General features: G+C 35.8%; 2 protein-coding genes across 2 annotated transcripts in view; one reads left to right on the top strand and one right to left on the bottom strand.

Moving 5' to 3' along the window:
* LOC129244367 (uncharacterized) overlaps window positions 1-13154 on the top strand; it is a 115511-nt gene extending 102357 nt beyond the window's left edge. The window contains exon 7 of the mRNA XM_054881986.1: window positions 12332-13154. Coding sequence (XP_054737961.1) covers window positions 12332-13154 — 823 coding nt within the window. The remainder of the gene's footprint in view (window positions 1-12331) is intronic.
* Window positions 13155-16430: 3276 nt separating this feature from the next.
* LOC129244365 (uncharacterized) lies at window positions 16431-17387 on the bottom strand. The gene has a single exon (XM_054881985.1). It carries the CDS (start codon window positions 17385-17387, stop codon window positions 16431-16433), a length of 957 nt encoding a protein of 318 aa, XP_054737960.1.
* Window positions 17388-17408: the final 21 nt, after the last annotated feature.

Raw genomic sequence — 17408 nt, 5'->3', positions numbered from 1 at the left:
GAACTCCCTTAATGGAGTAGGGTTGGCTTCACGAGAAGCCTGTGAAAATTACTTGTCGAGTGTTTCGCCGAGAAACCACAAAAGTTTTACACTGATGGAGTAATGTCTCTAGAAGAAAATTGGCAAAAGGTGGTCGACCAAAATGGTACATATTTGGTTTAATAAAGTTCATTATAAATATAAAAAAAATTAGTTGAAGTTTGATTAGAAATACGAAAAGACTTTTTTGACTACCCAATAATAATATACAGAAATGCATCGACGAGAGGGTTCCATAGATGTAAATATGTTTATCAGTCGGACAAATGGAACTGTGATATTGGAGACTAGTTGAGAAAATAACTAAGGTTTAAAAAAAATCACTCTTAGGGCTTTCAAATCATTTTCCCATACATTAAGACCATCTATTGAAAAAACAAGTCTCAGTTTTTGGAAAGAAGATAGCAGTTTTTTTCGGCGCGCCAGCTTCATAAAAGTAAACCTGTGCTATAAAATGTTAATCTAGCATGATAGCATATTTATGTTTTTTTGTATTGAAAATATGCGCGGGGCATCAAAATGATATGAAAAAGGAATAAAATCATGTTTTGAAAAAAAAAAAAATTATTAAAAATATTCTTTTACAAGCAAAATGCAGCAATTTTCAATTTAAAATATATTCAAAAATACATATATATATATTAGGTCGGGTCGATTTGTGGGAAAGCAAAAAAATCGCCCATTGCTCTGTGAAAATCATATTCTAGGGATCAAAATAAGAAACTTTGCCGAAGGAACCATACCTCTAAAACGAATTCTGATGTCCCCCAATTTGGGTCGAACTTTTTAGTTTCTTTTCTCATGTAAAGACCAAAAATAATGATATTTTGAAATGATTGTATGGGGAACCCCCCAGAGGAGTTCCAGGGGGTGTGCCACTAGCATGGGAGGATCGGCCGTCCAAAGTTAGTGGGGGTCGGTCATACATTTGGACTCGATTGGAGCACTCTAAATGGGTCAAAGTGGGATTTTTCGTTCGACCCAAATTGGGGGACATCAGAATTCGTTTTAGAGGTATGGTTCCTTCGGCAAAGTTTCTTATTTTGATCCCTAGAATACGATTTTCACAGAGCACTGAGCGATTTTTAAATCGACCCGCATCGGCCGAGCACCTCCTCCTATTTGTGGCGTGCGTCTTGATGTTGTTCCACAAATGGAGGGACCTACAGTTTCAAGCCGACTCCGAACGGCAGGTATTTCTTATGAGGCACATTTTCATAATACATATCTTCTGAAAATATTCAAAAGACAAAGAAGGTTTAAAGATTGATAAGTTATTACAGCAAAAAAATCTACGCTGGTATCAACGAAATAAGTTGCGCTTAACGAAAGATTAAACAAAGTTCAAAAGTTGTTTACCTTTCCCCAATGGGCTTCTGCGAAGCAAATACGTGTGCTTTTCTTTGATAATCAAGCAAGTCTCTAATGCGAAGTGTTAGCCGAAGACCAATTTAGGGTCGCTTGCTAGTTGGTGCACTCAAAAATCTTATTTTTAACTTGCAAACATTAAGAACGCCAATGTTGGGGTTGGTTGTTGATTGCGGGATTTCGGGATTGCAAAATTTAGACTTAAATAAAAAAAATATAGACTTGAATAAATACAAAAAGGAAAATTGATAAATATAATTTACTGGCGTATGATTCTTTCAAATTCAGTTTGCTTGACTTTGTCGATTATTTTCATGATTTCACTAACTTTTTCGGTAATCCATTTACAATTTAGAACAGGCGCCGTAGCTGAGTAGGTTAGTAGAATCTCCGTGCTTGAAACACCAAATTATAGAAACAGTTTTTTCTAAAGGCGGTCGCTCTGCGCCAAGCAATGGCTCCGAGTGCATTTCTGCAATGAAAAACTCTTCATAAAAAATGATCTGCTCTTCGGAGGCAGCGTACAACTATTGCAATGCTGCTTATATTTCTCTTCATTTTTCTTCACTTCACTTGAACCAAAATGCAAAGAGATATGTAATCGTTGGAACATTCCCACAGCAATATTTCAAAACATTGTCGTAAATAAAATGTCACAGCTTTCTCCCAGCTGTCATCACTTCATGTGATTGGTAAGCAGAAAATAACTGTATAGATTGCACGTTTGTGCATGCTTACATATATTATATATTTATAAGTAAAATCTAACAAATTCGTGGAAGTACTCGTAGTTTGCTACATAGCACTGAGTGTGCACTGCTAACGACCAGAAGCACGCCAGGAAAGCCGCAGACGTGTCAGTTTAAGCCATCCGTTGCTTACTTTAACTGTCACTAACTGTCAAATCAAGCATGTGTAAGTGTGCAAGAATAGCGCAAGTTATCGCATATACATGCATGCATACATACATACATACACATATGCGGGCATACAAATTTATTTTAGTTTTTAAAATTCGCACACTTTTCATGGATGTATAGAAGCGCAAGTGCTATTGCATCGACATTTGTGCTACATACATGTATGTATACATATTTATATACGCTTTGACAAATATTTACATATAGTAGTTGAGTACAACAGACTTTTACTTTTTTGCAATCCTTCACTTGACATGGAAAAATTTAAATATTTCACTTTCGTCAAATGGGCAATACAAATAAAATGGGAAATTTTGGTATTTTCTATTAACCAAAATGCCGCAAGAAGTATACGTTTTTCAAGCTCCTATCTGTTTATATGGGTTCGTATTTAGATTGATGGACACCCAAACAATTTGTTAGGTATTTGTCTGAGCTTCTTATCCAATGTGGGTTATGTTATGCGCGTTGATGTCGTTCTAAAAATACAGGGTCTTAAAGTTTTCTGTCAGCTCTAAGAAATAAATGGATGAACTGTTTTTCGGGTTTTTTTTGGTTGGTTGATTTCCTTTTTTTATTTTTGTAAAGAAGTAGAAAGTATTAAGAAAATTAAGTGGGAACCCCTCGATTTTGGGAATTTTTTTTTTGTAAGTAGGAATAATTATTCGAGGATCAGACAAAAGGTAATTTATTATATATGTATTAAAATATATTGATGTAAAGTTTTATTAAAAAATATTGAAAATTGACAAATTTATGTAAATAAATGTAACGAGTTAAAAAAAAGTGACGTTATCTGGTGGCAGCGATACAGCAATGAATAATCATCTGAAATCAAATAACCAAAACTTTTATTAATCTACACAATAGTGGCTATCGTTGTACGCAACCGTTTGTTTTTTTTTTTTTTGTTTTTGACAAAATGGTGGTGATTTGAATTTCGATGTGTGTTTTTCACCATTTTTTCAATTTGCAACTGGCCCAAAAAAATAGTTATTTTCAAAATTTTGAACATCGGCTACGTACAACGATAGCCAATGCGATAACAAAAATTTTTAGAAAAAGAAAATTAAAATCGGTTAATTAGTCTTCGAAAAATCATTGCCACCGTATCAAAAACAGTCGTTTCGAGAAAAACGCGTTTGAAATAAAGCATCGTATCGTAAGCGCTACGGGTGATTTTCCTTCTCTTTTCCACTTTTGGATATGCTTTTAAATTTATCACAAATTTTATTTATTTGTACACTTTTCAAATTAGTTTATACAAAATTTCAAACAAATTATTTCTCAGGAAAGCGTAGAAAAGATGGAGCTCCATTTCTTCCCGGGCTATTTCGAAAATCCTTTGGCCCCAGTACAATATACAAAGGACTCAGAAAGTGCTTTGGACTCCTCGCCACTCAATTTCCAAACTCGTAGCTGTGTTTACTGGTCACTGGACGATCGGCACACACGCGGAAAAACTAGAGTTACCATTTAACCCCCATTGCAGAAGCTGCGGGGACCTTTTAGAGAAGGAGACTGTAGAGCATTTTCTCTGTAAATGTCCGAAATTGGGAGCTAGACGTTTGAGGTCACTGGGTGCTCCTCTCCTCGACAGCCTGGGGCAGTGCGCCAACCTAAATCCCATCAATCTTCTCCATTATATCAACAGTTCTGGCTAGCTATAGATATCTGCCTGTTGGACGTCCCATAATGGCGCTTTAGTGCTACTAGAGCAGTGCCAGGTGCACTTCAACCAATTTGCCTACCTACACATTTCATTTAAGTGAGCTAAACCAATTTTAAGAAAACATTTATCATTTTCAGATTTAGTCATTTTTATTTTATTGTTTTGAAAATAACATATATTAAAAAAAAAACAATGAGGACAAATTTCTTTCTTTGGAAAAAATTTTAATTTTCTATTGAAAATTTTTGAGAACAAGGTGTACATATATTAAAATAAAATTTTTTGTCAAAATTACTTGGGAAAAAATTTTTCCGGGAAAAAATGATTATTTTCTTTTCTGTTAATATTTTTTCCCGAAGTGTTTTGAGGATGTGCTACATTTCCGGAATTTATTTCCATATCACCAGTATATCCATTTACTTTAATGAAGGACTAACACATGGGCAAAAAAGTTCCAGATCTAATAAAAAAAGCATTTTTTTTTTTGTTCAAAATAAGGTACACCCATCAACTGAATTTCCATCAAGAACAAAGCAGTCATTCCAGTGCCGCTCTAACTTTTAAATACCACTTTGGTAGAACGATTTACCTTTTGCCTCAAAATAGGCCTGAGTTTCAGCGATAACCGCTTCATTCGAACGAAATTTCGTCCCTACGACGTCTGAAGTCAGCAAACCATCGTTTTAGTATTGTTTTTGATGAAGCGGAGTCGCCAAAAAAGCAGATCTACAATCAGTGTAAAATTAAAACATGAAATTCTTTTTGATCCATTGTTTTGAAAAAAAAGTAGCGTCACTCTTAGCACAATAACTCATGAACTAGTGAATAGATGAGAAGATAGAATAATATGAAATTTTAACAGCTGCCTTTGTTTGGTTAGTACTAACTGAAAAAGAAATGAATGCAATAAAACTAGTGCCATCTATGTGTTAGCCCCGGGACTTTCTCTGATGGAAATGAGCATTAGCATTATGAATTTAATGAATTTAAAAACAAAATGAGTTGCAGAAAAAATACTAATTTTACGAAACATATACATATACATAAATAGAGTTATGCTCTTGAAAAATTAATTTTAATTTTCATTCTTGGCGCTCCATATTTTTTTGATCTACATAAATTCTTATTCATTCATATTTTTACTAAGCTTTGGAGCTCGCTATTAACACATATCTTCACATATTAATTAATAAATACACTAGAAACGTCAGTTCTTGTTTTGTGCATTATTTTGGTCATTTCAGTTGTCACTCTGCCCAGATGGCGTGTCTATCATCTAAGACATTACAAAGGTGTTGTCCACGGCATTGGCTAAGTAATCAGTCAACAGTTGCAACAAAGTGAATATAGAATATTATTGGTGGTATAGAGCAACTTAGTTTACGTATGAATTTACTTATATACGTATATAATAAGAAGGGCAGGAACATAGTATCGGGTGTTTATTTAAGAGGTCGAGAACTTAAAATTATATACAAAACTGAATAGTAATAGGAAATTTTTTTTTTTATTATAATTTGGTAGATAGTTTCATGATATTTATTTTTTGAATATGATAACCGGCATATGTGCGCCGCTTCTTCGAATTACGTGGTCCATTCGATGAGCCCAATTTTTGACTACCTTTTCCAACAAATCTGACTGTATGGCGTCAATGGTGACTCAAATAATGCAATAAATAGATTTTTAAGCGGACTGTATGCAAGTTTTGCCGTCTTGTTGGAACCAAATGTCGTTGATGTTTAGCATGGCTCGATAGCCGTAAGGAAAGAGCTGCCCTCATTTCGAAAGAAATAAGGGCCGATAATGTCCCAGTTCTCTAAGACTAGTTGTATCAGTTGTCAAAAAATATCAACAAACTGGCAACATTATAACCGCAGATAGTGGAGAAAGACCGCGATAAATTTTTCGGCAGGATGACTCTCTGATAAAAGGACACATTCAAAAGGATCCAACAGTTTCTTCGAGCAAAATTCAAAATATTTTTAAAATCCCGGGGACCTCGATCCCAATTCCGAAAACCTCGGCATCAGTAAAATCCCTCAAATGAAAATCCCTATTAAATATTTTCTCACCCTTATAACATTTGCCAATAGACAACCACTTTTGCTTCCATGCATTCTCGTTTCATCCCAACACTCAGTGCATACATACACGTATTTGCGCTACAATCACTCACCCATAGCTGCTTATGTAAGCAGACTCAGAGCTCAGTTGTGAGGTCAAGCAATGTCCTTTCGAATGCCATACATATTTTATTTCATTGTCCCGCAGCACTCAACAACCTCACCAACTACCGAGCGCATATGTATCCACATGGCGTATACGCTATAAGTATTTACGTTTGCATGTGTGTGTGCGTGTACATCTGAAAATGTTTATCGTGCCTTTCAACTGCAAAACTACTCTTACAGATTTAAAAATATAACATTGTGCCCTCTGTCCAATCGTTTTACGTGTTCACATATATGTGTATAAATATGAATGTGTGCGTGCGTGTTTGCAATTTAATAAATGTAAAAATTTATGAAATTTATTTATTGATATACGATTGCCTTTTACAAGCTCGCAATATTTTCCCAGTTTGTAGCATGCACACGTACATAAATGTGTGTTTGTGTGTATACTACTTACTTTTGCTGTTCTTGTACGCCTTTCAGATGCAACATATTTTCCTAGCAGCTGTTTGAATCATCGTTTGCCCTTTGAAAAGTGATTTTATTCATGAAATTATTTTGTAATGCAATTCAAAAACAAGATTTCTTCAGATGGTAATATATATTTATTTTATAGACATTTTGTGTGCTTTGTACTTTATGCTTTGTTTTGGATCGATGTCACGTAGTTTAGGTTTAAATTTACATTGAAAAGTCAATAGTTTTCAAGCAGCAATTCTTTGAGGATAGCCTTTTCACATTTGTGACACTCTTAGCCTGGCTGTAAGGGTTATGGCATAATGCTAAACCATTTAGTTTTTAAAATTTATTATTGCAAGTCGATTTTATGGTAAGCACAAATCAGTGTCTGGCCGATGGATTCACGGGCAAATTTTTGTAATAACAAAAACTCTGATCTCTTCATTTATGGCACAGAGCAAATTTTCGTCATGTAAGAACATTTTCAGTATTTAAGTAAAAGTTGTCTCATCCAAGTGCAAGTGCAAAGATTTATGAAAATTATTACTCACCAGCCCCTGAATGCGAAAATCTTCTTTGAGAGCCGCAATGGGCTTCTATGATCACCAGAACTAATCATAATTAAGTTATAAATTAAAAAGCACTTTTAAGGATTTGGAAAATTTCAGCTCATACAACTAAACTTCCGCTAATAAACTGAGAATGATCAACTTCACTTGGCGTCACGGGTTCTTGCAGTACCACCCTTGTGAGGTATTTGAGATGTTCAGTAATTTTCTGAGGACTACTGTGAGCATAATTTTTTTAGAATATATCAGCCATCTAACTTCTTGCAAATTTTTATTCGCTGTTCGTTACAGCAGAGAAGATAAAAGCCTCATTGAATTCTTGATTATGATTTTTATAGATACGCCAGGAATGGCTGATGCCGTTTCATTCTAAGCAGTAAGAAGGAGTAAACCTTGACTCAACGTTAAGAAAAATCAGACGTATATTCTTAAAGCTCTCAGAGATGTTTGTTTTTGGTCTTCCTTACCATACTCCGTTGGTAAAATACTGTAGGGAAATTCACCGTTTCAAATGAGCTACAAAATATTTAAAAAATTTTTATATATTTTTTTTTTTTAAATAATTTCTTTCTTTTTGGGGGGGAAACTTAAGCAATTTATATATGTGAACAAAGTGTTTGAAGACAATCTATCAATATCTCCTATACTTTGGTGTAATTGTGAAGAACTTTTTTTCCTTTACCAGCACAGGTTACCCTCATATATAAATATGTATTTTATTGCCAATATGTAATTTATAGCGGAATGAATCTTAAGCCATCATGCCTACTTTCTCAACCAAAACCACTTTGTGATGTGTGATATCATAAATCAATTCTAAAAATAAACTGAAAATTCAGGCAGTGACAAGCAGCAATTTGAAAAGTCAATAAAGCACTTGGGTTAAAAATAGAGACGTGTAGAAATATTGTTATATGTATGAGTTGTGTGCACGTATATATATTTCGTAGTCACACAGAAGAACAGCCTAAGTCGAAAAATACCACTTTACAGTTTTGATTAATTTTTATTATTTTTCAGTTTAGTTACTCTGGCACTTTAAGCGGCAAAGGTTGCTAATAGCGCCAGCTTATAGCAAAAAAAAACTAAGAATCGGCCCATCTCAGTTCTATAGAATCAGTTGGTGAGTTCGAAAATACATAATTATTTCTTCTGATGTTCGAATATCGCCAAGTAACGGTTTGGATTAAATAAAAAAAAGAGGAGATCATGAAATTTGTTAGCACCTGAAGAAGGCGTTAACCGATAAAAGCGGATGATTTGTCAAATTAAAGGTATTGAAGTTTTTATTAAAATACAACGTATTTCGTACATATACAAAATTAAAAAGAAAAAAATTTCTTTTCTCTGTAAAAATTTTTAAACTTTTTATTCATATTCTAAGAAATACTTGGAAAACGATTTTCGATAACTTTTTTTACTAATTCCTTAAGCTTGGCATATCTACTAAGATTAGAGCATATCTGAATTTGAGAAAAAAGATATAAAAGATGTAAAAGTTAGTATCATGAGTGTAAAAATACTCATTAGAATTCACCGAACATACATAGGATTCGATGGTCATAGGATTCGGTGGGCTGGTTCTTGGTTAAAAAAATCATTAATTAGATAATAAATTAAAATATTATGAGATTTACAAGGTTTGAGATCACTAGCTGGCTACAATGTAATCACTTTTCTCCCTTAACTCGACTTAGCCTGCACATCCCCATAACCACAGATTCGTATGTATGTAAGCATATAAATGATGTTAAAGATCCGTAAACTATGCAAATTGTGTGGCTCAGCAAAAAGCGAGACCTAATAAATTATATGTATGTGCATGCGCTTGACCTAAGAATTTGGGTGGCTATGCAAAGTATTTATCACGTATACGCCATGTGTGACAAAAGCGGGAGGTAAAACCTTTGAATTCACATAGTCAAAGGGGATTGCCTGTGAATGACTATTTCGTTTTTCGATTGTTTAGATATTAAATGGAGCGCAACGATTCTATTACGAGGAGGGTGAGAGGAAGGCAAAGAAGATAGATTGATTGATAGGCCGAGCAAATGAAAAGGCAACAAAAACATGTGTGAAAATGGAAGAAACGATTAGTGTAGGAAATTTAGAAATGGTGCTGGTTAAAAAGAGATTTATATTGAAAGTGATAAAAAGTTGGGACAGCTGATATGATATGTTGAAATACGTTGCATACGCAGGAGGAGGAGGAGGAGAGAATTGTAAACAAAATTTATAACGGAAAGGATTGTGAAAGAGTAAAGATTGAGAAGCGTGATTAGAAAAGGTGGAAGTGAGTGGATTTTAGGCAAAATAGAAAATAAAAAACATTAAAAAGTGTAATGCGAGATTGAGTCTATATGAAAGACCATAGCATAATAGGGATTAGTATGCAGTAAAGGAAGTACGAAAAAGGGATGAAACTGATGCGCTTAAAGAGCAAATTAAATATCAGGTAAGATAAAGGGAATTGTTATTAAAGTCACAATAAAGTCAATAGGGCATACATTTGAAACTAGCTTTTATCATTATTATTATTATTTTTGTTATTATTTTATTTACTGCAATAAAAATTAAGGCAAAAAACACCAGAGTATGATGAATACGTTTTTAATAGATTAATTTATGATTATAAGTAACAACTACATGTTTTTTCATATTTTGTAAAGAGAAACTGAAGACGATCGATGAAGTGTGTTCCAGAGATAGTCAATAGACATTTATGGAGTTGAAAGCGCTGCAACTGGCAAATAGAGGTTTGTTGCCATAAAGAAGATGGAATTATTAATTATATATCCATTTTTTTGATTTCCCTGTTCACACCACTCGCGAGCATAGAGCCCCAACAAGACTCAGACTTGCGTTGGTTTCGTTAATCTATTTTTATTTCTGACAGAGTAGGTAATTAGCCTGCCGCTACTAGTCCTAAGTAGTGGGAATGTCCACATGTCGTTGTTTAAGAACAACTCCTTCTTACTGCTTGAAGGGCCATCGGTGTGTGACATTTTTCTGTCAGCAGGATCGCACAAATGGTTGAGGACTTCGCTAAATTTTTTATGTGTCTGCGCTATTACCGCGATTACCCGCTTCCTCTTGCTGGTGCCACTGATGCAATGTGTAACTGTGGGTTTTTCTTAGTTTTTTGCTTTTGTTTTGGCAGCCACAATGCAAATAATGAAGGATACGTTTTTTGAGGTTGAGGAATGAATATTTACATTTATATAATTTATAATAATAACGAATTTCCACTCGAAAGCAAAATCGAAAGTTCTATCTATAATGACATTTGCCAATCTTTCATGCAACCTCACAAATTCACTTATCTTTTTCCAGAATCTTTTTAGTACAACAAATTTCTTACGTCGAAGCTATTGATGCTTTTTCTTAATCATATATTTCCATTTGTCTTGGTGTTGTAACCAAGATTTTCAATAGCAGAAATCAACTGAAATCTACAAAAAAAATGTGCAAAAAGTCTTTCAAACATAGCTTTCAATTAGACCACTTTTGGTTAGTGATCCAACTTTTTGTATGTGTCTTATTGGCCAGCTGCTTTGGATTTCCACACAATTATTTAAACGAATATTTATTTAAGATCACAAAATAAGGAAAAAAATGCAAACAAGCAACCAAAGCGAATAACTAATTTTTTGTGTTTTTTATTACACATCGGAAATTTAAAAAAACAATGGACGGATGATATACCACAGCGGTTACAATCCGCAACCCTTTGGCACTGAAAAAAATTTCGATATACACTTTTTTTCCCAACTTTTTGCATAACAGGTCACAGTGACTGACAACACGTGAACTTGTGCAGAAAAAATTGGCACTGACTTGCTATTTTCAACTCGAATTCATAAAAAGGCAATTTAAAGTTTCCTACATAAAAAAAGGCAAAGCAGCAGGGTGGGCTCGAGCGGATTATGGCTATACCAGCAAGAAAACAACAAACAGGGTTAAATCAGTGAGTTTCCAAAGGGATGACATATAACAGTGTAAAAAGTGGTAAAAGCAAAATAGTGTAGATGGAGTGATAGAAAAAGGTATAGACAAAGGGATACAGAGATTAATCTCATTGGTAGTGGAAAGTAAGTGGGAAACAAAATACGCCCGCAGCCCATTTGAGTTCTGTTTTTAAAGCCGCTGGATTTGTTTAAAGCTTTTAAAAGCCAATTTTAGAACAAAAAACGTAGAGATTATTTGAACTTTTTCATAAAAAAAGTATTTGAACAAACTACATAGGAATGCAACTTATTGACTTTATTTTAAAATCTTACTTTGACTTCATGAAAAAACTGAAAATCGCACATAAAAGGGCATTAATTTTCTATTATGAAAAAAAGTGTTTCATATTAAAATTATTTTAAAATGCTAAAAAACTACTTCCCAGTTACACTTTCTTGCATGGATTTCAAAAAACCGCACCAGCTAATTTCGAGCAAATCCTTTCACGATTTCCAAAACAGGAAATGGTAATAATATTTATCCGAATGCTATACAGAATTTACAGGCAACCCAAATCTAAACTTTAAATTTTACTAACTAAAGTTTTGCATTTCAGGAAATCCACTAATTTGAGCTCTAAATATGCACTCTAATTGTGACTGTTCCGCGATTCAATTAGACTTCATTTATACTACGCAACGCAATAAAAATAATGAGATTTTTTATGCTAGGAAGAAAACTTAAGTACCTCAACCAAATTTTGACTTCTAATGTAGTATAGAAAGAGGATTTACTTCTTTTTACTTTTTGATTTCTTGAAAAACTAACTTCTTCAAAATTATCAACTTATTCATCCATTTCATCTGAGTTGATATTTAAAAATTTATTTAATTTTTTATTTAGGAAAAACACTTGATTTTAGTAGGCACTTATAAATCGGTCCAGCTCCCATAAATCTCGGTATTTCTTCGAAAAATTTGATAATTCCGATGAAAAAATATTATCAATTTTTTGTTTTTTCTTATTGTACGAAGTGTGATGCCTCCTAATTTTTATATGAGGCCAATTAAATATACATTTTCCACATTTACCTTCAATTCAACTAACTTTCTACTTGCATACTTGCTAAACTACTTCTTGAACTACTCAAAATATCCCCCTCTTCACTTTTTCTTCCAGCAACTGCCCGCACGGCACACCCTCACGTGTACCGCTCATCGCCGGCAGCAGCAGCATGGGCCACAACAACAACAGCAGCACAGACGATGAGCAGCGAGGGGCGCGCAATCTTTTCAATGCTACCGCAGCCTCCTTTCATCGTCACACCCTAAACACCTTTCAACGCAACGCAGCTGCACGCAAATCGGCCAATTTTACCGCAACACGACGCACAGCCGCCTGCAACATCCATGCAAACAGTCATCGAAGTGGGAAAGCGAGCAGCTGTTATGGCGATGCGACAACCGAAACCTCCGACGAAGAAGAAGCCGCTTACATGCAACGCGAAACAGCACAAGGCGAACAATTTCGATTAACCAAGCTCGCCAACAACAACAAGCATAGCAGAAGAAATAGCAGTTGCAACCATGCGGCGGATGAACATGATTACTGTGATGCCACTGCGTCTACAGCAGACGATGCAGATGATGAGGATGCCACCTCGAATGCGGACGATGATGATGCTGGCCCACAGGTACCCATCAGCATTGTGCTGCTCATACTCATCTGCTACATTTGTTTGGGAACTGTGATTTTTGCTTTCTGGGAGAATTGGTCCATTGTGGATGGCGCCTACTTTTGCTTTGTCACCTTGGCCACCATTGGTTACGGCGACTTTATGCCCGAGCGTACCTTCCATGGGCCGCATGTGCAACTCTTCGCTTGTTGCGCGTATCTGTTGTTGGGCCTGGTGTTGGTCGCCATGTCCTTTAGTATACTGGAGACACAGCTGATGTGGAAGTGCAAGCGGATTGCAGTGCGACTGAAGTTGGCCAATGATTGATAGTGGCAGCGGCTGTTGTGGCGACGCCGAAGTGCTGGAGTGTTGGCGCAATTTCTGTAAAATTCTTCAGCAGCAATACTGTAAGAAATGAATGCAGAAAACGAGTAGAAATAGAAAATAAACTAAGCATAGAAATAGTTAAGTTGCAGCTAAGTAGTGATGTGTGAGAAATGTAAATAGTTATGACGTGCAAGAGCCACTAAGCGTGGGATGTAAAGAAAGCTTTAGGTGAGTGTTTTATGTGCATAGGAATACTGTCAGCGTAGTGTGTAACATAAGCAAACCACATAAGAGGTATACAATTGTTATTTAAGTAGCCGCATTTAATAAGTGAACCCGTAACCCTTTAACACCCTTAGCTAAAATATTTGTGAAACCTTTTGGATGTCAATAAGAGATTTCATATAGCAATGCTGCATACTCAGTTTTTCATTTAAATTTTCAAAAAAATAAAATGCTTAAATGCTAATGAAAGAGCTCATTTAATTTCAAGCTTTTCTCCTATTTCTTCACACAAATTTTCCAGCGCAGTTTCAAGTGCTATGCTCAGATATTTTTTTCTCGTCGACGCATGGGATTATCGACGCATCGATGAAGAGTGACTTGTAGCTTATTCGTTGAGTCGATAGGTTTATCAACTGCAAGTATGGAAGTGACATCCGCAAATCTTCCAGTTACTTGCTAATTTGCCGATGGTAGATGGTGCGTATACAGGAGATATACCAGAGGGCCCAAAATGCTTCCCTGTGGAACGCTTCCTATATATTTTTTGAGACGAACGTGCATTTTGGGGTTTCACGCAAAAATACCAATCATGGCAGCATGGACTTAAGCTTTTGGAGGAGCTCTTCGTGCCGCACTTTGTCAAAAGCTTGTCATTCATCGGAAAAAACGGCTGAACACACTTTTTTCATTTCCATAGCACTTTCTATGATGGCGACGGTGTATTTTATTAACTGTCGAAGATTTTCTCTGAAACCAAATTGATGAACGAGAACCACACGTTTATTTTCAATGGCTGACTGTAGACGTTTTAAAAGTATTTTTTCCTCAAGCTTCGAAATTACTGGTAAAAGAGATATTAGCCTGTAAGAGCACACTTTGTTGGGGGATTTACCAGGCTTAAGTATCATGATAACTTCGGTGAACTTCCAATATATATAAGTTGGTATCTACGTACCTTAAGCTGAGAGATATCCTTGAAACTTGCCAATGAATTGTTTTGAAAAAAAAAATATCTTACATGTATGTACACTTGTGTTCATATAATTAAGTCATATTTTTCCATCTTTTTCCATTATTCACAATATCTTTCGAGGTTACATTTTTTTCGCCAACTCACAAGTATTTAGCGAATTCCCAACAACTGTCAAGAAAATTTTCAAATTTCTGATTAGAATCATTAGAAAGCATCTGGGTATGCAATCCATTGAATTTTACAGTAGTATAATGAAATGTAGGTCTGAAATTGGTCAAAACTCACGTTTTCTTTTGAAAACTGTTTTTGAATAGTATATTCAAAATTTTGTCCACATGAGGCCAATGGGAAGAATTTGGCAATGTGGGTAAATATAAAATCATTGATGTATACTTTTTCTTTTAAATACAACTTATTTGGGGGGCAGAATCAATATTGTTTTAGTTTTTTTTTCAATTTGTTTTTTTTTCTATATTCTAAACTTTTTTAGTTTTACTTTGTTTAGGGAAGAATCGAGGAATTTCTTTCTTCCTTTGTTTTGTTATTTTTTATTTTAATTTTTTGATACTTTAAATTGAAGAAAAAAAAAATTTTTTTTCTTGTTCTGTTTTTCCCCTTAATTTTTTTATATTTATTTTCTTTTAATTTTTTTGTTATAGATTATTAGAGTAAAGTCGGGAATTGTGGGCACCACTTTACCTTCATATTAATTTCTGCCAAAAAAATCTTAATGAAAAAGCAGTCTTTTTTTCTTTCTAAAAGATATTGAATTATCTTTAGATTTTTTAGCAAAATATACCCTAATATAATCGTTATTATTTGATAATATAGAAAAACTGAAACCACCTTAAAAGTTAATGAAGGCTATTCGGGTGAAGTGGGTCACCAGATAAAATCACCAAAAAGAATTCTAAGAGTTAATAATATAATAAGTCAATGAATTTATTCATATACCTTCTGCTCAAATATGAACGAGACGGTATCAATAAAACGGTCCGCGGATGACATATGGCAAAAATAATTTTTTTGTTTTTTGGTAGGACTGTTATAAACTTACATGGCAAATTTCAGCGTGATATGTCACATAGTTTGTTTTCTGTGCTACTGTAAACAAGTCAAGCTCGAGTGTGTTCTTCGAATTTAACGATGGAAATTCAAGTTGAACAAAGAATTTGTTTGAGATTTTGTTATTCCAACAAAATTTCGGCTTCAGACGCCTTAAAAATGTTGCAGACAACCTATGGGGACTCTGCTCTATCGCGTGCACGTGTTTTCCAGTGGTACAAATCGTTCAAAGAGGGCCGTACATCGGTTGAAAACTTGCCTCATGAACGTCGTCCGGCAACATCAGTAAACTCAAAAATTAAGGTTATGCTGACTGTTTTTTCGATTACGAAGGTGTGGTGCACTCGGAGTTCCTTCCACAAGGCCGATCGGTTAACGCTGAATATTATTTAGACGTTTTAAAGCGTTTGCGCGAGAACATTCGTTTAAAAGGAAGGAATTGTGGGACGACAAATGTCATGGTTCTTGCATCACGATAATGCACCAGCTCACACATCACGTCTTGTTCGCGATTATTTGAACAAAAATAATGTTAATATCGTTCCGCAGGCACCGTATTCGCCCGATATGGCTCCATGTGACTTTTTCCTGTTTCCCAAGCTCAAGTTGCCGCTCCGTGGAAAACATTTTGAGACAATTGAAGTCATAAAAGAGAATTCGAAGAAGGAACTGAAATCCATACCGAAATCGGCCTTCCAGAAATGCTATATTATGATTGTTGAAAGTATATTTCGTAAATTTAATTTTATTTGATTTATTGTATTATATTGTAGAGTATATAATTTTGTATGCTCAAATTATATTCTGCAGCGGCACGTCCGTTCGCGAAAAAGTCAAAGCAAGAAGAGAGCGAAAAAGCGGGTGCGCAACATATGGGAAAAGGCAAATGTCAAAAGTAAGGGGGTTGCCATATTAGCATTTTATTGACCAGCTTTGCATTCAGTCGTAACATTCCGCCCACCTCGTCCAGGTCCTGCGACGAAATAAGGGACCAGCCGCCCACCGTAAAGACATCAGTTGTCCTCCATAGGCAGCAGTACTAACTTTGATATGGCTCGCTTGATAATGGAAGTTGGCGTACGAATGGTTGCCACTCTGACAACGTCGTCAGTTCCTGGATGCACGTCTATTATACGACCCAACGTCCACTGAGTGGGAGGAGCACGCTCGTCGCGTATTAAGACCAAGTCTCCGGGTGATAGATTGGTGCTAGTTTGATGCCATTTCCGTCTTACTTGTAGTTCTCGCAAGTACTCACAACTCCATCGGGCCCAGAAATGTTGCTGCATTTGCTGAAGCTGTTTCCACCTTTTGAGTCGATTTGGATTAACATCAAGTAAACTTGGTTCGGGAGTAGCGATTAACGGACCGCCCACCAAAAAATGGCCAGGGGTCAACGCAGCTAAGTCCGTTGCGTCTTCTGTTAGTGCAGAGATCGGCCTCGAGTTAAGCACTGCTTCCACCTGCTTTAAAAGAGTATAAAATTCTTCAAAGGTTAGCTTCGCGCTGCCAATTATGCGCTTTAAATGATGTTTCATGCTTTTTATCCCCGCCTCCCAGATGCCTCCGAAATTTGGAGATCCAGGTGGTATGAAATGCCATGTTACTCCCCAAGTTGGCACGTACCGTGCTGCCGCCTCAAGCTGTTGTCGAAAGCTGGCCAGATCTGCTTTTAGTTCCGCATCGGCTCCTACGAACGTTGTAGCACAGTCGCTGTATATGTCCGAACTGTATCCACGGTGTGCAAAGAATCTTCGAAGGGCTGCAAGAAACGCTGCAGTGCTCAAGTCGCTAACCAGCTCCAGATGAATTGTTCGGGTGCTGAAGCATACGAATAGGGCAACATAGCCCTTGTAACTGTGATGGCCTCTGCCTTTCGCGCTGCGAATTTGGTACGGTCCACCGTAATCGAGACCACAATGACTAAAAGGTTTTGCTGCGTTGCAGCGATGCGTGGGAAGACTTCCCATGATTTGGGTCGAGGGAACACC

Source organism: Anastrepha obliqua, chromosome 4 (assembly GCF_027943255.1).
Source record: "Anastrepha obliqua isolate idAnaObli1 chromosome 4, idAnaObli1_1.0, whole genome shotgun sequence".
Taxonomy (NCBI): Eukaryota; Metazoa; Arthropoda; class Insecta; order Diptera; family Tephritidae; genus Anastrepha; species Anastrepha obliqua.
The sequence above is the reverse complement of the archived record's forward strand: the minus strand, read 5'-3'. Positions and strand labels throughout refer to the sequence as shown.

Coding starts and splice junctions, on each gene's coding strand:
- LOC129244365 (XM_054881985.1), bottom strand. CDS start 17,387: ATGGGAAGTCTTCCCACGCATCGCTGCAACGCAGCAAAACCTTTTAGT.